General features: G+C 31.6%; 1 protein-coding gene across 1 annotated transcript; it reads left to right on the forward strand.

Annotated features, from left to right (window-relative positions):
- Positions 1-7857: 7857 nt before the first annotated feature.
- On the forward strand, positions 7858-11468 carry LOC118647373 (zinc finger BED domain-containing protein 4-like). Its single transcript, XM_036292172.1, has 3 exons — positions 7858-8712; positions 8775-9133; positions 9217-11468. The coding sequence occupies exons 2-3, from the start codon at positions 9121-9123 to the stop codon at positions 10761-10763; spliced, it is 1560 nt and encodes a 519-aa protein (XP_036148065.1). The 5' UTR covers positions 7858-8712; positions 8775-9120; the 3' UTR covers positions 10764-11468.
- Positions 11469-16785: the final 5317 nt, after the last annotated feature.

Consider the following 16785-nt stretch of genomic DNA (forward strand, 5'->3'; position numbering starts at 1 on the left):
TATTTAATAAGTGAATATCTGAAATATTTATGTTATGTTTCTTGAGATCTTCGCATAATTTACTAGTATTTAATTTAACATCGGGAATATAATCCTTTTCGATAGTATTTATAGCGCCTATGGTTTGACTGCGTAACAATGCATTATCAGAAATAGCATCACAATCTGCGGAAAGCTTAATAAGTCCGGTTGAAAATAATTGTGTTTGTCGCGGCTTATTGTCTTTACATAAGATGTGAAGAGTTTCGTTACGAGGAGCTGTGTATATCCAAGAATTCGTAGTTTTTAATTGATACCACACTGTGTTGTGAATTTTCATAACTCGAACATCACATTCTTTTAATATGCTCTCTAATCTGGCTGACTTCAATAATTCTGATTCACAATTATGAATCGCTGAGACTTGGTATAGCAAATCCGTTTGTTTACAAATCATTACGTTATTAATCTTTTTACATTTATCAATATCGCGTTCTGTTAAATGAGTATATAATTGTTTATCAGATCTAAGACCTAAATAAGTATAAATAGGGTTTATGAATGCATAAATGCCCCTCTCGCCCTGCTTGATTGGTAACGAAATCACATGATATAAAATAAAGTTGTTTTGTTCGATTAGAGGTATTTCGATAACATAAATTAATCGGTGATTCTTATAAAATATGTTTATATCGCTAACGTCTATTAGATTAGTAAATTGATCAGGTTCCAAAGGTACGGGTAACTGTTTATCATTTACTGCGTAACGGGTCTCTTTTAAATTATTAAACAATTCTTTGGGCGTAAGAATTTTTGGATGAATTAACCCTCGACGTGCTAATAAAATAGCATCAGTTAATATTTCTAATTCTAATCCATATTCAAGTAACATTTCAGAACATTCTATTAGATATGAATTAACCATAGTATTTAATTGTGCTTCATTTATTTTTTCTTCTCCTTTTAATATAAGTTTGTGAAGTTCTCCTATATTAAAATCTACTTCTTTAAATTTTTGGTTATTTTCCGCAAAGGCATTTGAAAAATTACCTATGGTTGCTTGAATAATACTTATTTGTTTTTTATACAAGTTCGTTACTTGTTTTGAATTATTATACGCAAGGTCTATCTGTTCGTTATAATATTCGGCATCGGATGAGTCTAATGTACCAAAAAGAATTTTCGCTATTTGACCAACAAAATCAAAAACGCCCCGTTTCCATCTATGTTCGTCTTTTATGTTATTAGATCGACCTATTAAATCGTTAATGGTTTCCCTATCAGCCTTTAGGCTTGCCAATCCCCGCTGTAAGCGTTCTAATTCTTGCAATCCTGAGCATGTTATATCGTATCCGTACTTACTATAACATAAGAGATCAATTTTATTTAAATAAAATTTTAATACTTTTTCTTTTTCTTCTAACGGTGTAAGATTAACATAATTTATAAATTTCCAATGGTCCCTAAAAATGTGTAGGTCCGCCAAATTTTCAAAATATATCCCAGCCAATCGTTCAAGTGGTTGGTTAACGAAAGTTTCTACCAGTTCTGTATTAGTCATCCGAATCATCCTGTAACGGAAAATATGCGCGTTTTAACTTGTTAATGTGTAAAATTTGATTACGCCTGCCTCTTTTAATCTCATAATTGACATCGTTTATCCGACGTATTACTTCGAATGGACCTTCATATTGATCCGTTAATTTTTTGCTACCTGTTCTAATTGTTTCATGCAATACATAAACATATTCTCCCGGATCTAATATCAAAGGTTTTACACGTTTATCGTAATATTGTTTAGAAGATTCCTTAGCTTTTTGAAGATTTTCCTTCGCATTTTTCTTTAAATAAGATAATCTATTAATTAAATCTTCGAGAAATTCTCTATGTGTAACTCCCTGCCGAGGTTCGACAAATGCTGAAGGTAATCGCGGTTTTCGACCGAATATTAACTCGTAAGGAGATATTTTTGTTCCCTCATGATATGAAGTATTATATGAGAACATTGCGGCGTCCAGAGATGAATCCCAATTATTCTGTTGTTGATTAATAAAAGGCTTTAAATATTCAGCTAGTACATGATGTGAGCGTTCCAAAGATCCGTTTGATTGTGGATGATAAACGCTAGTTTTAATTTGTTTTATTTGAAAAATTCTAGCAACTTCTTTCATTAATTCTCCAGATATGTTACTACCTTGATCAGAGAGCAGTTCTGCGGGTGAACCAAAAGTGTAAATAAATTTATTGATAATTATATCGGCTATTGTTACGCTACTTGTATCTGATAATGGATATGCCGTGCAAAACTTCGTTAATTGATCTTGCGTAGTTAATATATATTTATTTCCGTTTTCCGTTTCTGGTAGAGGTCCTACAATGTCTATTGCAACTTTTTGAAAAGCTTCGCTCGGCGTATCGGTAATTAACATAGGAGCTTTCGTTTTTTCACGAACTAATTTTCGTTTTTGGCAATCGTGACAGGTTCTTACATAATTCTTAACATCTTGTTTCATGCCGTCCCATGAATAATATTGTTGTATTCGCTTTAAAGTTTTTGTGATACCTTTATGACCGCCGATTTTTGAACTATGTAATTCCTTGAGAATGTCCTGTTTCATTTTTGGATCAATAATTTCCTTAGGTGTGGATTCGAGTAAAAATACTTGTATTGGCGTTTCCTTGAATAAATATTTAATCATTTGAGTTATTTTTGATTTATTAGTGATATTTCCTATAGGTGCTATTGATATTATTCTTTGATTGTGCGAAATAACATATTCTTTTAATTTAATTAAACAGTTAAATATTGTTTCTAAATTTATGGGTATTTGATTATTTTCTCGCGTAATAAGATTTATTTCAGTTGAGCGTTTCTTTTTTATTACGTTAATATTTCCTGGCGTAAGTGTTATATTTTCTACTTTATTTCCGTCTATTTCTGATAATTTAATTTTAATTTTTGGAGAAGAATTTGTTTCTGTTACTAATAGTCCTTGTACTTTGCCTGAAATTTGTGGAATTATATTGTCTGTTTTCCATAATTCATCATTTAAAGCATGCTGCAAAAATAAACTGTAACTAGGATTTTTACTACTGCTAGTTGAAGCTGTGGCTTGTAAAATTGATATTTGTGGTATTCTAGAAAGAGCATCTGCATTAGTGTTTTGCTTTCCCTCTTTATATAAAACTTCGTAATTGTATTCCTCTAATTTTAATCGCCATCGCATTAAACGAGATGATGGGTCTTTAACATTAAAGAGCCAAATTAATGGTTTGTGATCAGTAACTATTTTAAATTTTTTTCCATATAGGTATGGTCGAAAATGTTTTGTTGCCCATATTATAGCTAAGAGTTCTTTTTCCGTGGTGTCATAATTACGTTCCGCTTTATTTAGTGTTCGAGAAGCGTACGCGATTGGAAGATCATTTCCTATTTTTCCTTGTGATAAAACCGCACCGATTCCTTCGTCGCTCGCGTCCGTAGTTAGTATAAATTCTTTATTAAAATCTGGATATTGTAGAATAGGTTCGCTTAATAGTAATTGCTTGATTTTTTCAAAGTTTATTTGTTGTCGCATTTCCCATTTAAATGGAATGTTTTTCCTCAGAAGTGACGTAAATGGTTGAGTGATTGAACTAAAATCCTTAATAAAACGTCGATAATACCCTACAAGTCCGAGAAATTGCTTAAGTTCTTTATGGTTCTTTGGGACAGGATATTCTTTTACTGCTCTCATCTTTTCTGGGTTAGGTTTTACTCCTTTGTCCGAAATTACATGGCCTAGGTAAATCAATTCTTTTTTGAAAAATTCACACTTATCCGGTTGAAGACTAAGGCCTGCTTCTCTTAAGCGTTGAAAAAGTTGATTGAGTTTTAATTTATGTTCTTCTAAAGACTGTGCATATATGACAATATCGTCTAGATAAACAAAACAAACATTTCCTTGTAAGCCCGTTAAAACATTATCCATCAAACGTTGAAACGTCGCGGGGGCATTTTTTAGTCCAAAAAGCATTTTTTTATATTCATAATGACCGTTAGGTGTACTAAAAGCCGTTTTTATTGCATCCCGTGGATTCATCGGAATTTGGTGAAAACCTGAAGCTAAATCGAAGCATGAAAAATATCTAGCTTTTCCTAATTGATCCAAAATGTCTGTTATGTTAGGCAATGGGTATGCATCTCCCACTGTTTTATCATTTAATTTCCTAAAGTCTATTACTAATCTCCATCGTTTATTACCGTCTGCATCAGGCTTTTTTGGTACTACCCATAATGGCGAATTAAACGGTGAAATAGAAGGTTGAATTATATCTTGTTCGAGTAGTTTGTTAATTTGTTGTTTAATTTCCTCCTTGTGAACAGGGGGGTATCTGTATTGTTTAACAATTATAGGAACATTGTCTGTAGTAGGGATAGAATGCGTAATTCTATTTGTTCCTTTTAATTTATCTCCCGGCAAATGGAATACATCATTATAATTTTCAATAATAGGTAATATAGAAGATTCTTCTTCCTTATTCAAATGATTTAATCGTAGGTTTTCTTTTAATATTTTTAATCTATCCGTTAAATTACTTGAGATCACCGAATTTATTATGTATGTAGAGCTGTCCCTCGGGCTCGTGTCGATTAACACTGGCTCCACATCAATTAAAGGTGTCTCGATATTTATTTCGTTTTCTGTCGTATTGACTAAATATGTATGTACGTTACCGTTGTTTACTTTCACAACGCTATCTAAAAGAAAGACGCCCTGTGTTATTTCCTGTCGATTTATCAGTCCGTTATCGATATTACTTTGCTTAGTTTTAATTACACACGGATACATGCTTCTAGCTGGCACAGTTATTAAATTACTATATTCCAACGAGTATACTTTATTATTCCGGATTGTAACTTTTTGTTTTTCGAAATCTATTTTCGCGTTTTCGAGGCGTAAGAAGGTTGAGCCTATTATGCCTTGTTCCTTTAGTGGAAAATTACTTGATACTACATGAAATTCGTGAGTGCCATTTTCTGAATTTAAATACGCGGTTCCAAGCGTTTGTTGTTTTTCTTCCGTAATGCCCTGTATTTCTACCTTTCTGTCTTGATATACTAAAGTATCACGGAGTAAAGCGTTTGCTTTTATGATATTTATATCAGCTCCCGTGTCTAACAAGAATCTGTCTGTTGGATTTCTAAGTTCGTTGAAGGGGATGGAAATGACATTTCGAGAACTTGTTCGGATTGTGTATGTTCGGACGCTGGTTCTATCAGGTGAATCGGATTTGCGCGACTGGATGATTGGCCTTGGCGTTGCGCGCTCTTCGCTTGGCCTTGATAGTTTAAATTAGGTTGGCTATTGTTTTGACGATAGTTGTTTGATGAATTATTTGAATTATAACGATAATTATAATTTTGTCCGTTATTTGCTTGATATCTATTAGCTTGAGTATTATCATTAAATTTATTTTTCGAACTATCGAAATTTTGCACAGAATCACGTCCATTATGATGATTATTGTATTGAAAATTTTGACCTGTGTTTTTATTTTGTGTATAAAAAGTCTTTTTTCTACATTCACTTTCGGAATGGCCTATTTTTTTGCAATAATTACAAGTTACATAGCCTGGTTTATTAAAATTATTCACTCTAAATCTCTCTGCATGATATTGTGATTTTTTAATAAATCTTATAGTCCCTTCTATTGCGTCTTCTAAAGTGTTAAATTTTTGTGCTAGAAGATGTTGTCCGACGCTTCTATGTAACCCGCCTAAAAAGTGGTCTATTAATTTATTGGTTGCGAAAACTCTTAATCCCGCTCTTGCTGCCTGGTCAGGGTAATTAGATATTGCGATAATCATATCTGAATTTAATTTCCTAACTTTAGTGACGTATTTTTCAATAGATTCATCTCTGTTTTGTCTAAGATTATTTATTTCTAATTCCCAATGTTCAAACGTTAAGTAATTTCCAAATTCTTTTATTAATGCCTCACATAATTCTTCAAGATTTGTTATAGTATATACGGATCTAACTAATGCGGCATCGCCCGTTAATTTTGTTTGAAGGATCGCCCTAAAAAAAAATAATCTTTCTTCTGGCTCTACTAATTCTAGAACTCCTCTACAGTCGGATGTAAATTGGTGAACCGGAATATTTTTACCATTAAAGATTGGCAAGAGATTTAAACTATGGCGAACAGAAAAATAACTATTACCTGTCGAAATCGAGGATCTTCGACTTTGTTGGTCCCTATCTAAGTGACTTTCGCCATGAAGATTTATTGGTGCCGACGCTTCGTTATTCATGGTTAATGTTAAAGATGTGTGATCGGATTCGAAATTGTCTACTAAACTACTTTCGCTCGAACTATCTGAATTATAGTGTACGCTAGGACTTCGGTAATTCATAAAGACTTACAGTAGTAGTACAATAAACATTGTTCGCATGGTGTTTTGATGTTGGTCCAGGATGTTGTCCGATGATTTGATGAGCCTTTTTACGTGCTAGCTGTCCACGGAGTCTCGTCGCCGTCGTCTCAAGAAGAAGATGCTGGATACCTCGTGCTTTTCCTCCCACTTTTCGGCTTTTGTGCTGCTCCGACGTTTTAGCTCCTCTGCCTTTTTCCTCGGATGCTGGGCCGTAGTCCGCCAGGAGGTTTTATCGGTGAGACCAAATTGTCGAATTATGCAGATTATAGCCAATTGTTAAGGATCGTCTTCTACCACAGTATTTGTGAGGTTTTCTCGACTTAATCCTTTGTGTTTTCGTGTGTCCTTACTTTGCGCCTTCCTCGAACTTTTATGCTTGCATAAGCAATAAAACAAAATGCTGATGGAGGTCTTTCTTCAGGACAACTGGTTAACCGCTGCCACCAATTGTTACGTGTGAGATGCACGTAATGTGAGAGATAGATCGCACTGGTATTTTAAAGTATTTTATTCTAACGTTTTACAGACTTTCGTCTAACTTCTAGTGGTTTAGTACAGAGACTGACTCTAATCATCGAGAGGGATCCTTATATTAAAGTCGGAATAAGTTAGCATCGTCCAATCATAGGAAGTGCTCGTAAGGCGGAAATAGCTATTGGTTGATTTCTTAAAAAGGAGAGAATTTGATAATTGATATCTATGTCATAAAGAATAGTTTAGGTGGGATGCAGGATGTTTACAGGACGAGGAAACAGACAAATATTAAGTTTAAAAAGACCGTAGATAGAAAAGGTTATCAATAAGTAAGGATCTGGTATGACACATCGGGATAGTTTTAAGACATAGTTTGTACAGAGTGATTAGATAGAAATATTTTAAAGAAGAGAATTTTTATCGTGTCTAGGCACGTAACAGCATATGTTTTCTTGCAAATGAATTCAAGAATCGAGCCCCTGGTCTATAATAAGGCCGGATCTACAATAGGTGTAATAAGTCTTAAGCCCTAAGGAATTAACCAATTATATTCGTTTATTCTTCTCATATTCGGTTATAATTGGTCAATTTCTTATGGCATAAGGCTTACTACACCTATTATAGATCCGGCCTTAGGGCCTAAACACAATGCCAGGCAACAAGCAATAAGAAATAATGAAAGAGAGAAAAGAAAGAGAGAAATGATCTTCTCTCTTTCTCTCTTTCTTTATTTCCTATTTTTATTGCCTATTGCCTGGCATTGTGTGATGGCCTTAAAATGATGCCTTTTCACGCTGACGCTTGACGCTCATTTTCAGCGTCAAAAGACATCACGTGACTAAAAATAAAGACACCCATTCGTCAATTATATGGTCTGTTCTTTCTAGCTGCACTGTTGCACTGGTGCAATAAGTTAGAATGAGAAAAAATATACTTGTCTTACTTTAATTTATTGCACCAGTGCAACAGTGCAGCTAGAAAGAACAGACCAATAGTCACGTGATGTCTTTTGACGCTAAAAATGAGCGTCAAGCGTCAGCGTGAAAAGGCACCTTAACTCTGACCGTCGCGCGTCGGTTCGTCTAACCGTGTGGTTGGTGAAATTGGCCCGTGTTTATAAGTTAACATGCGTAATTTATGAAACTTAGTTACGTTACACCTATAAACCATTTTAAAAGATACACATAATATATTATGCTTGAAAATTTACAAAATCTGGCAATTATTTTTAATTACTTATTTTTCCAGATAATAATAAAGAGATATATTTACACATGCAGGATATGGTAGATTTTAAAGAAATTAATAAGTTCAGAAATACAAAAATGGAAATTGAATTAATAAATAAGAATTATGACATTAATTGTAATGATCATAATTCTGATGACATTGAGTATGTATATTGCAAAACAAAATTTTATCATAAACTTTTATTTCTCTGAGAACTAGTTGTTTGGTTTTAAGCAAGATTTAAACATATGTCTATCTTTATCTTTTTCTTTAATAAATAACTAAGATATGACAGACATATTTAAGTCTTACTTTAAATTAAAATGAAGTTTATTTTGTGTAACCAGGCTTAAGTTTTATTCATGAAAATTATTTATCAATATTGTTTCCAGTGATCCATGTGAAATAGAAGAACTGTCTTTAGAGTCTTGTTCAGAATATATGGTCTCAAATGCTACTGTAGACATTTCAAATTGTAAACAAATTAAGGATATATTATCACATCACTCAAAAGATGCAGAAAACAACATGCTTCACACTGTGGATATTCAATCTAAGAAAACAACTAATAATCAATCAAAAATACTTAATAAAGAAGAAACGAAACGGTATGTCTTCAATTATTTTTTATATAAAAATTGTTTTTTTTTATTTTTTTGTTAATTTACAGATTAAAACAAGTAAGTCTTGTTTGGAAATATTTTGAAAAAGATTTAAAGAATTTAACTGCTCGTTGTATCTTGTGCAATAAAAGTATTAAACATTGTGGGAATACCTCAAACATGAAGCAACATTTAACTAGAAAACATGAAATATTATGGTCTGCTAATCATAGAAAAAATGACACTAATAGTGTTCAATCAGATACTAATATACTTGACAAAACTAAAGAAAAGAAAATCTATAATAAGGTAATAAATTAAAACGGCAATTAAAGAATAAATAATCAATTTCATCATAATTAAAACATTTTGTAGACAAAAGAAACAAAAATTAAAGATGCATTTGACCGAGAAATGTCTTTCATGGGTATGTCTTAAATTATTACTTAAAATATATTTACACATTTTATTGTAAATTTCAGAATTAAAAATTCTGTTTTATTGTTCTAGATAGTGGTTGTAAATCTGATAGAATCACAAATACTATTTTATACATGCTTGCAGTTGATAAAATGCCACTATCAGCAGTCGAAAATAAAGGTTTTAAAAAATTAATGAAAACAATTGTGCCTCTGTATAAAGTTCCAAGCAGGAGGACAGTAACTAGACTGCTTGAAGATCGATATAAGACATTAAAAAATAATTTTATAGCTAAAATCGACGGAGCTATTTGTTACAGTCTTACTTGTGATAATTGGACTGACATTACTAATCAAAGTTACCTTGGTGTGACTATTCACTATCTAACAGATGAATTAAAAATGAAGAGTGGCTGTATTGGTGTTTTCCCTTTATACAAAAATCATACTGCTGAATATCTCGCAAAATCTTTAAATACAATTATCAAAGAATTTAAATTAAATTGTTCAAAAATTACAGCGATTATCACAGACAGTGCAGCAAACATAAAACTGGCGATAGAAAAAACAGTGGGAAAGTATAAACATTTAGCTTGTTTTGCGCATATTTTGTCGCATCTTGTACCGGACGCATTAACCAGCATGTCTGATGCTCAAGAAATTATTCATAAAGTAAAAAAGATTGTCACCACTGTAAGAAAAAGCATTGTTGCATCAGATGAACTAAAAAACTTACAGCTTCGTGATGGAAAAACAGAAGGAACTGTATTAAGATTCATACGAGACGTTCCAACGCGTTGGAATTCTACACTATATATGTTAGACAGATTTCTTGAGTTAGAAAAGTACGTTTACCCTGTGATACTAAAATGTGAGAAACCTTTGGATATGTTAAGACATGACGAAATCAAAACATTAAAAGAAATGATATCTATTATGAGACCAATTGAACGTGCTATCACAGAAATTAGTGGAGAAGCATATCCAACGTGTAGTATTATTATCCCTCTAGTGCGTTGTATGAATGTTACAATTTATTTTAACAAACCTGATACACAAATTGGAATTACATTTAAAGAAAAATTACAATCGGCAATCAACAATCGATGTAAAAATTTTGAAAATAATAAAATAATGAGCATTGCAACCATACTGGATCCTCGTTTTAAAAAATTACACTTTGAAAAATCTTTAGCCGCTGCAACTGCAGTACAGCATATTGAATCGGATTTAAAAAAATATAGAACATTGAAGGATCCACAAATAGATAGAGAGTTAAATACTGAAATGACTGTTAGGCAATACAGTAATTTATGGGATTTTCACGACAATTTAGTAGCCAAAAATAATAACTGTACAGAAGAATTAAATGAAGTGAAACAATATTTAAAGCAACCCATTATTGATCGAAAAGAAGATCCATTTGAATATTGGAAATCCATGAATCATATTTTTCCATCTTTATATCATGAAGCAGTGAGATACATTAGTACATTGGGTACTTCAGTTCCATCAGAAAGAATCTTCTCTCAAGCTGGTGATATAAAAAATGATGACCGAAGTAGATTAACCGGCGAACATTTAAATATGTTATTATTTCTCAGTTCGCTTACTGACGAAGATTGGGCGTTGGAATAAAAGTATAATAAAATTTTCCACTGGAGGGGAAAACTAATTCCATTAATTGAGTAAAAATTTGTTATTCATAAGATTTAAGAATAAGTTTTTAACTCATTTGCAATTAATATTAAGAATATAAGTTTTTAACTTGTGTGCAATTTATGCTAAACGTATTATATGTGTTATATTGTTTTAAGATTAAAATAATACATAAGTTTGTTTAAACACTGAGCAAAATATAGATTAGCTCGTAAATATTAATACCGTTATTATTTCTTAGGTCGCTTATTATCAAAGACTGAATATTAAAATAAACATAATCTTAATTTTTTAATCTCAGTAATATATTTTGTCGATGACATAGTTCTATTAAATAATTTTAAATATATTATTTCTAATGTATTTGTTGTTTCATTAATTAAATACTGTATAAAATACATGTCTTGTTAAAACATTGCATCTGTTCTTTAATTCTTAAATTTTTATTAATTCCATATTTATTTCAAATAATCTAAAAACATCGTAAGATTACATTAAATATTTTATTAAATATTGGATATCATTTGTAAAATATTAAATGTAAGTGTGAATCTCTCATAAGACTAATTAATACACATTTGTCACACAATACATTTTTCAAGCTTGTTAACTGACTATGAAAAGAAAATGATAAAAATAGACAATTATAAGGTTTTGATTAATAAAATTACAAAATATAATAAATTTGCTAACCTTTGTTTATTTTTGCTACATTATTTATGTTATTTTTGTTATTTTATTTTTTTAATACATAATCATTATTAATGTTAACTAATTTATGTGTTTTTCTTAAAAATTTTAACGATTAATCGATAAATCGATTTTTTTTTTCGTATATAATCGATGTCGTTTCAATGTTTTTTTCTTTAATCGATGTTTTAAACATCGATGTATTTTTTAACATCGCCCATCCCTAATCGACACGCGGCGGCGCGGATTCGGTTATCTTTACCAATCACGATACACATGGGGTACGTTCCGTTTCACGCATAATACGCATGATGCATCGTTCATCCTTGTTGTTTGTCAAACGTCAAACAAAAATGAACGGATGCATCATGCGTATCATGCGTGAAACGGAACGTACCCCTGGGGCTCGATTCTTGAATTCATTCGCAAGAGAAACGTATTCGCAAATTCTGTTCTTGCAGAAAAGTTGGAACCTTATTGGCTATCATCCTCATACCTCATTGGTATGACCTTTAACCAATAAACTTGCACTTTTCTGTTGGAATGGGTATTTGCGCATACGTTTCTCTTGCGAATAAATTCAAGAATTGAGCCCCTGGTGCGTTCCGTTTCATGGCGCATGCAGCGATGCCAGGGGTGCGTTCCGTTTCACGCATGATACGCATGATGCATCGTTCATCCTTGTTGTTTGTCAAACGTTAAACAAGGATGAACAATGCATTATGCGCATCATGCATTGAAACGGAACGCAGCCCAGTTCAGATGCTTTCGCTAGCAAATCTGCCTGCACCGCCTGCACGCAGCGCCCGTGGAGGGGTCCCCCACTCCTCGGACAACGTCGAGCGGCGGGAGTCAGGGGCTCGATTCTTGAATTTATTCGCAAGAGAAACTTATTCGCAAATTCTGTTCTTACAGAAAAGTTAGAAATTTATTGGCTATCGTATGGCTATTAACCAATAAACTTACAACTTTCTGTTAGAGCGAGTATTTGCGTATACGTTTCTCTTGCGAATGACTTCAAGAATCGGGCCCCAGTGTTGTTCCTGGGGCCGCTTTTTCTAGCGCACGCGCGTTGGCGCGTTGGTAGTGGGGGCTTCAGTGAAGTAGAAGTTCATGAAAATAACGGTCCCGTTAGACCCTCGATTTAGATATTCTTAAAAATTATCTAAATTACTTAAGAAATTGAAAAGAAAGCAGTAGTAACACGTATATATGTACATATTGTAAATTTTAAAAAATTATCTAAAATATTATTAAATTTTCCAAGCAAAAAAAAGGAAAATATAAATACACGCGTGCGCGCGCGCGCACACAAAAATTCAGTTATAATAGAAAAAAGTAACTAAAGCAGAAAAAGGTATTAAAATAATTAATTACATCATGTATATTTAAAACAAGAGACATTTATTTGGCAGAATTAAAAAGGAATACCAACATTTGTTGCAAGGGTAAGGAAAACTGCCAAAAACCTTACCAGTATTCAATAAAAAAGTACATTATTATTCACAAAAGCAAACAATATTTATATGTAATTAAATGATTATATTTATTATAAACCAAATGAATATCAATGAATAATTAAATGAATAACCAATATCACAATAAAAAAAATGTTAATATCACAAATATTTTCATAGTTAATCTCTATAAACTTAACTAAATTTACATGTGACAAAATATCTTAAATATGCATATATATTAATATTTAATACTGAAACAGTAAATACTCTTTTGTTAACAAATCTCAGCAAATATCATAAATTATATATATTTAATAACGCAATATAAAAATTTAAGTAAAAGGAAATATTGCACAAAGGTACTGCACATCTATAAAAATAAATACCTAAAAAAAACAATTATTATATATACTATAATAAACGTAAAAGGAAAAAATTGGCTAGATTACTGCAACTTGACGTTAAGGAAAACACTAATAAATATAAATGTACGTTAAATTAAATAATTAATAAGTGTGACTCTACGTTAAGCAATAATATTATATAAAAATTAGAAAAGAAATATTAAGTGCCATCAGACGAAGTAGATTGTTGTGCATATAAATTTTCCGGATCATGTAGTTCGAAATATTTACAATCGGGTTCAAAATTTACACAATTAATATTTTCTGTTTGAAAACTCGAGCGAACAATGGAAATTGCGGAAATTGTTTCATTGGATAATTTATTTCTCTTTTTATTTTTAACATCTGTAACTATAGAAAAAATCCGTTCCGCTTCGGCATTTGAATGTGGAAATGTTAAAACTATATCAACTAATAATTCTAAATTTAAAAATATTTTTTTATCATTACAGTCTTTACATTCTAGTATTTTTTTCCACATTTCATCGATTTCTAAAAAAGCCAATTCTTTTTTCTCTAAATCGGTAAAAACTGATGGTAAAGTTATCCATTCGACTGCTAATTTTGTTATATTTATTTCTATTATTTTTAGGTGCTCAACAATACTACTTAAATCTCTAATTTTTAATCTACCTTTGATCTACTTAAAGATAATTGTTCAAAAAAATAATTATTGTAAGGCAAATGTTTTGTCATTTCACGAATTGCTGTTTTATAAAACTCTAAGCATTTTAACCTAATTTCCCGCGCGCATTCCAAAGATAACGTAGCCAAATGTTTTTCACATTCAGATCCTACATGTATTTGATCTAAATGTCGGATATTATTTTCATCGTCTACATTTATAGTAACGATGTGTTCCAAAACCTCGGGGATCATAAAATTCGTCGCAATTTGCCGAATTATTTGCTGACTATTTTGATATAATTTATGAATTAGAATTTTGCGCGATTGAAAAATAATATTAAAATTGTTTAAAAAATGTAAGGAATATTTCAAAAACAATAAATAAGCTTTAATGGAATCATCGTTTAATTGTGTTAAAATAATTTCTGCAGATTTTAAATTATCTTCAAATATTGCTACATTAAAATAATTTTGCAAAACTTTCCAATTATCAAGTAACCTAACAACACATTTGTGTAAAGCAAGCCATCGCGTATTTGATAATTTAAGCATTTTATTTTTCACTACATTAAAAAACTCTTGAAATTCAGCTAAAATTTCGGCTCTCTTTGCACTATCTGAAACGTAAGTAGCAACTCCTCGAATTAAATGTTCACAGGACTGTGGTAATTTTTCGCAAGATTTACTTGCAATTATCGCGGATGAATGGCAAATGCAATTTAATAAAACTACGTTCGATACTTGTAATTGTAAGCGAGAAAAAAAAGAATTATTGCATCCAGTCATTACTGATGCATTGTCGCTTGCCATTGCAACAATATTTGTTATTGGAATTTGTTTATTTTCTAAAAGTTTTGTAAAAGATTCGAAAATTTTATTTGCTGAACAGTCTGTGGCATCTAAAGACACTAATGCTAATAACTTTGTTTGAACTTTCTTATTTAAAGGCGAAACAAATTGTACAAGAACACACAAAACTTTTTTATCACATATATCTGTACGCTCATCAATTAAAATTGAAAATTTTTGTTTTTGTAAAATATTAACAATTTTTCCCGTTTCACGTTCAGCAATTACGTTTTTAACTATACTAGTGCACTTACGTCGAGCCATTGAAAGAGTCTGCGCAATTTTTGAATCAATAAAAATTTTTTTTAATAGAGGAATCAAATGATCTGCAGTATTAAATGCGACATTGTGTTCTGCATAAAATGCAGCTAACTTTATTTCCGCGCGTTTAATTTGATTTGATTGTATGCGAAAGAGAACTTTCGTTATTATCGAGGCTTTGATTTTGACATGTTGATCGTGATATATGTTTGGACCTTTGTGAGTGTCGCACTAAATCTGTTTTACAACATCTGATGGCAGTGTTAAATAATGTACAAAAAGCTTTATCCTCTGTAAGATGAGGAGCCAACCATCCTTTGAAACAATCTTCATCTAGCCAAGAATCTTTAAAATTTCTAATTTTTCTAGTGGCTCCTTTTGAATTCTTTAAATCCATTATAAAAGAAATATTTTAATTGATTGATATTAATTTAAAAAATGTATATATATTTTAATAATTAATATGAAATTTAATAAGAAATTTAAATTTTATAATAATAATAAATAATATATAAAAAAAATTATTTAATAAAATATCTCAAAAACATAAGTAAATTAACACACTATTGAAAACAATTAGGAGAACAATTTATTTCTTCAAAAGAAGAGCAAAAAAATTACATTTTCAAAAGTACAAGTAAACACTGACCAAAGAAATACCAAAAAACAAAGCTAACGAATATTCCATACATTAAAAATTTTAATCTTAAATTTATCTGTAATGAATAGTCTCCTAATTGTTTTAAATAATATATCATTTTACTCATTTCAACATATCTACTTACCTACTTCTGCCTCTGCCTCTGCCTCTGTCACTGATGAGATTCCGCCAAATATCGTTACCCGCCATGAGCGTCAGAGCATGTACGTTCCTGAACTAGCCGTTACTACGTCGCGCATGCGCGAGAAAAAGCGGCCTCAGGAACAACACTGGCGGGAGCATCTGCCGTCTCTTTTGCTCCTCGCTCCGTTTCTTTCTCACTCGAAACGTCTTTTTTTATCTCGAGCTGTTCTCGACTTTCCTTTTCTCTCATACCCAAATAGCCAAGCCTGCAGGAACAGATTTTGAGCAGAGCATGCTATCAATTTTTCACGACAGAATGGCAACAAATTTTATACAGAGTCTGTAATATCCAACGATGTCGGCAAACTGCTGTCAGAAATCAAGCAGAACTTGCTAACATAATCTGACAACATATTGGCAGCAGAAATCAAGCAAAACCTGCTGATATAACTAACAGCAGATTGGCAGCAGAAATCGAGCAGAGCCTGTTGACATAACCTGTAGGCAGATCGGCAGCAGAAATCGAACAGTATGTCCGTTAATTACTTTATAATCTTAATTGCCATTTAAATGTCAATTTAAAACTTGCATTAATATGTTTCTATAGAGAAAAACGTAAGAAAAAAGGTTGCGGCAGTAGAAATTATTGAGAAATTAAATTATATCATTGTCTAATACTTTTGGCCAATCCTGTATACATACATATATTTCTAATATATTAGGGATCGTAAGGAAATAAAATTATTATTAATTGTCAATACATTTTTAATAAGAGTTTAATTGTTCTCTCGCCGATATTCATTGTATTGAAAGATTAAGTACTTTATTGTATTGGGCTACCGCGCGATAACGGTAAATTTGAAATAACAGAAATGATGCCTAAACTCTTATTAAAAATGTATTGACAATTATAATAATTTTATTTC

The sequence above is a fragment of the Monomorium pharaonis genome, chromosome 1 (genome assembly GCF_013373865.1).
Source record: "Monomorium pharaonis isolate MP-MQ-018 chromosome 1, ASM1337386v2, whole genome shotgun sequence".
NCBI classification, from domain to species: Eukaryota; Metazoa; Arthropoda; class Insecta; order Hymenoptera; family Formicidae; genus Monomorium; species Monomorium pharaonis.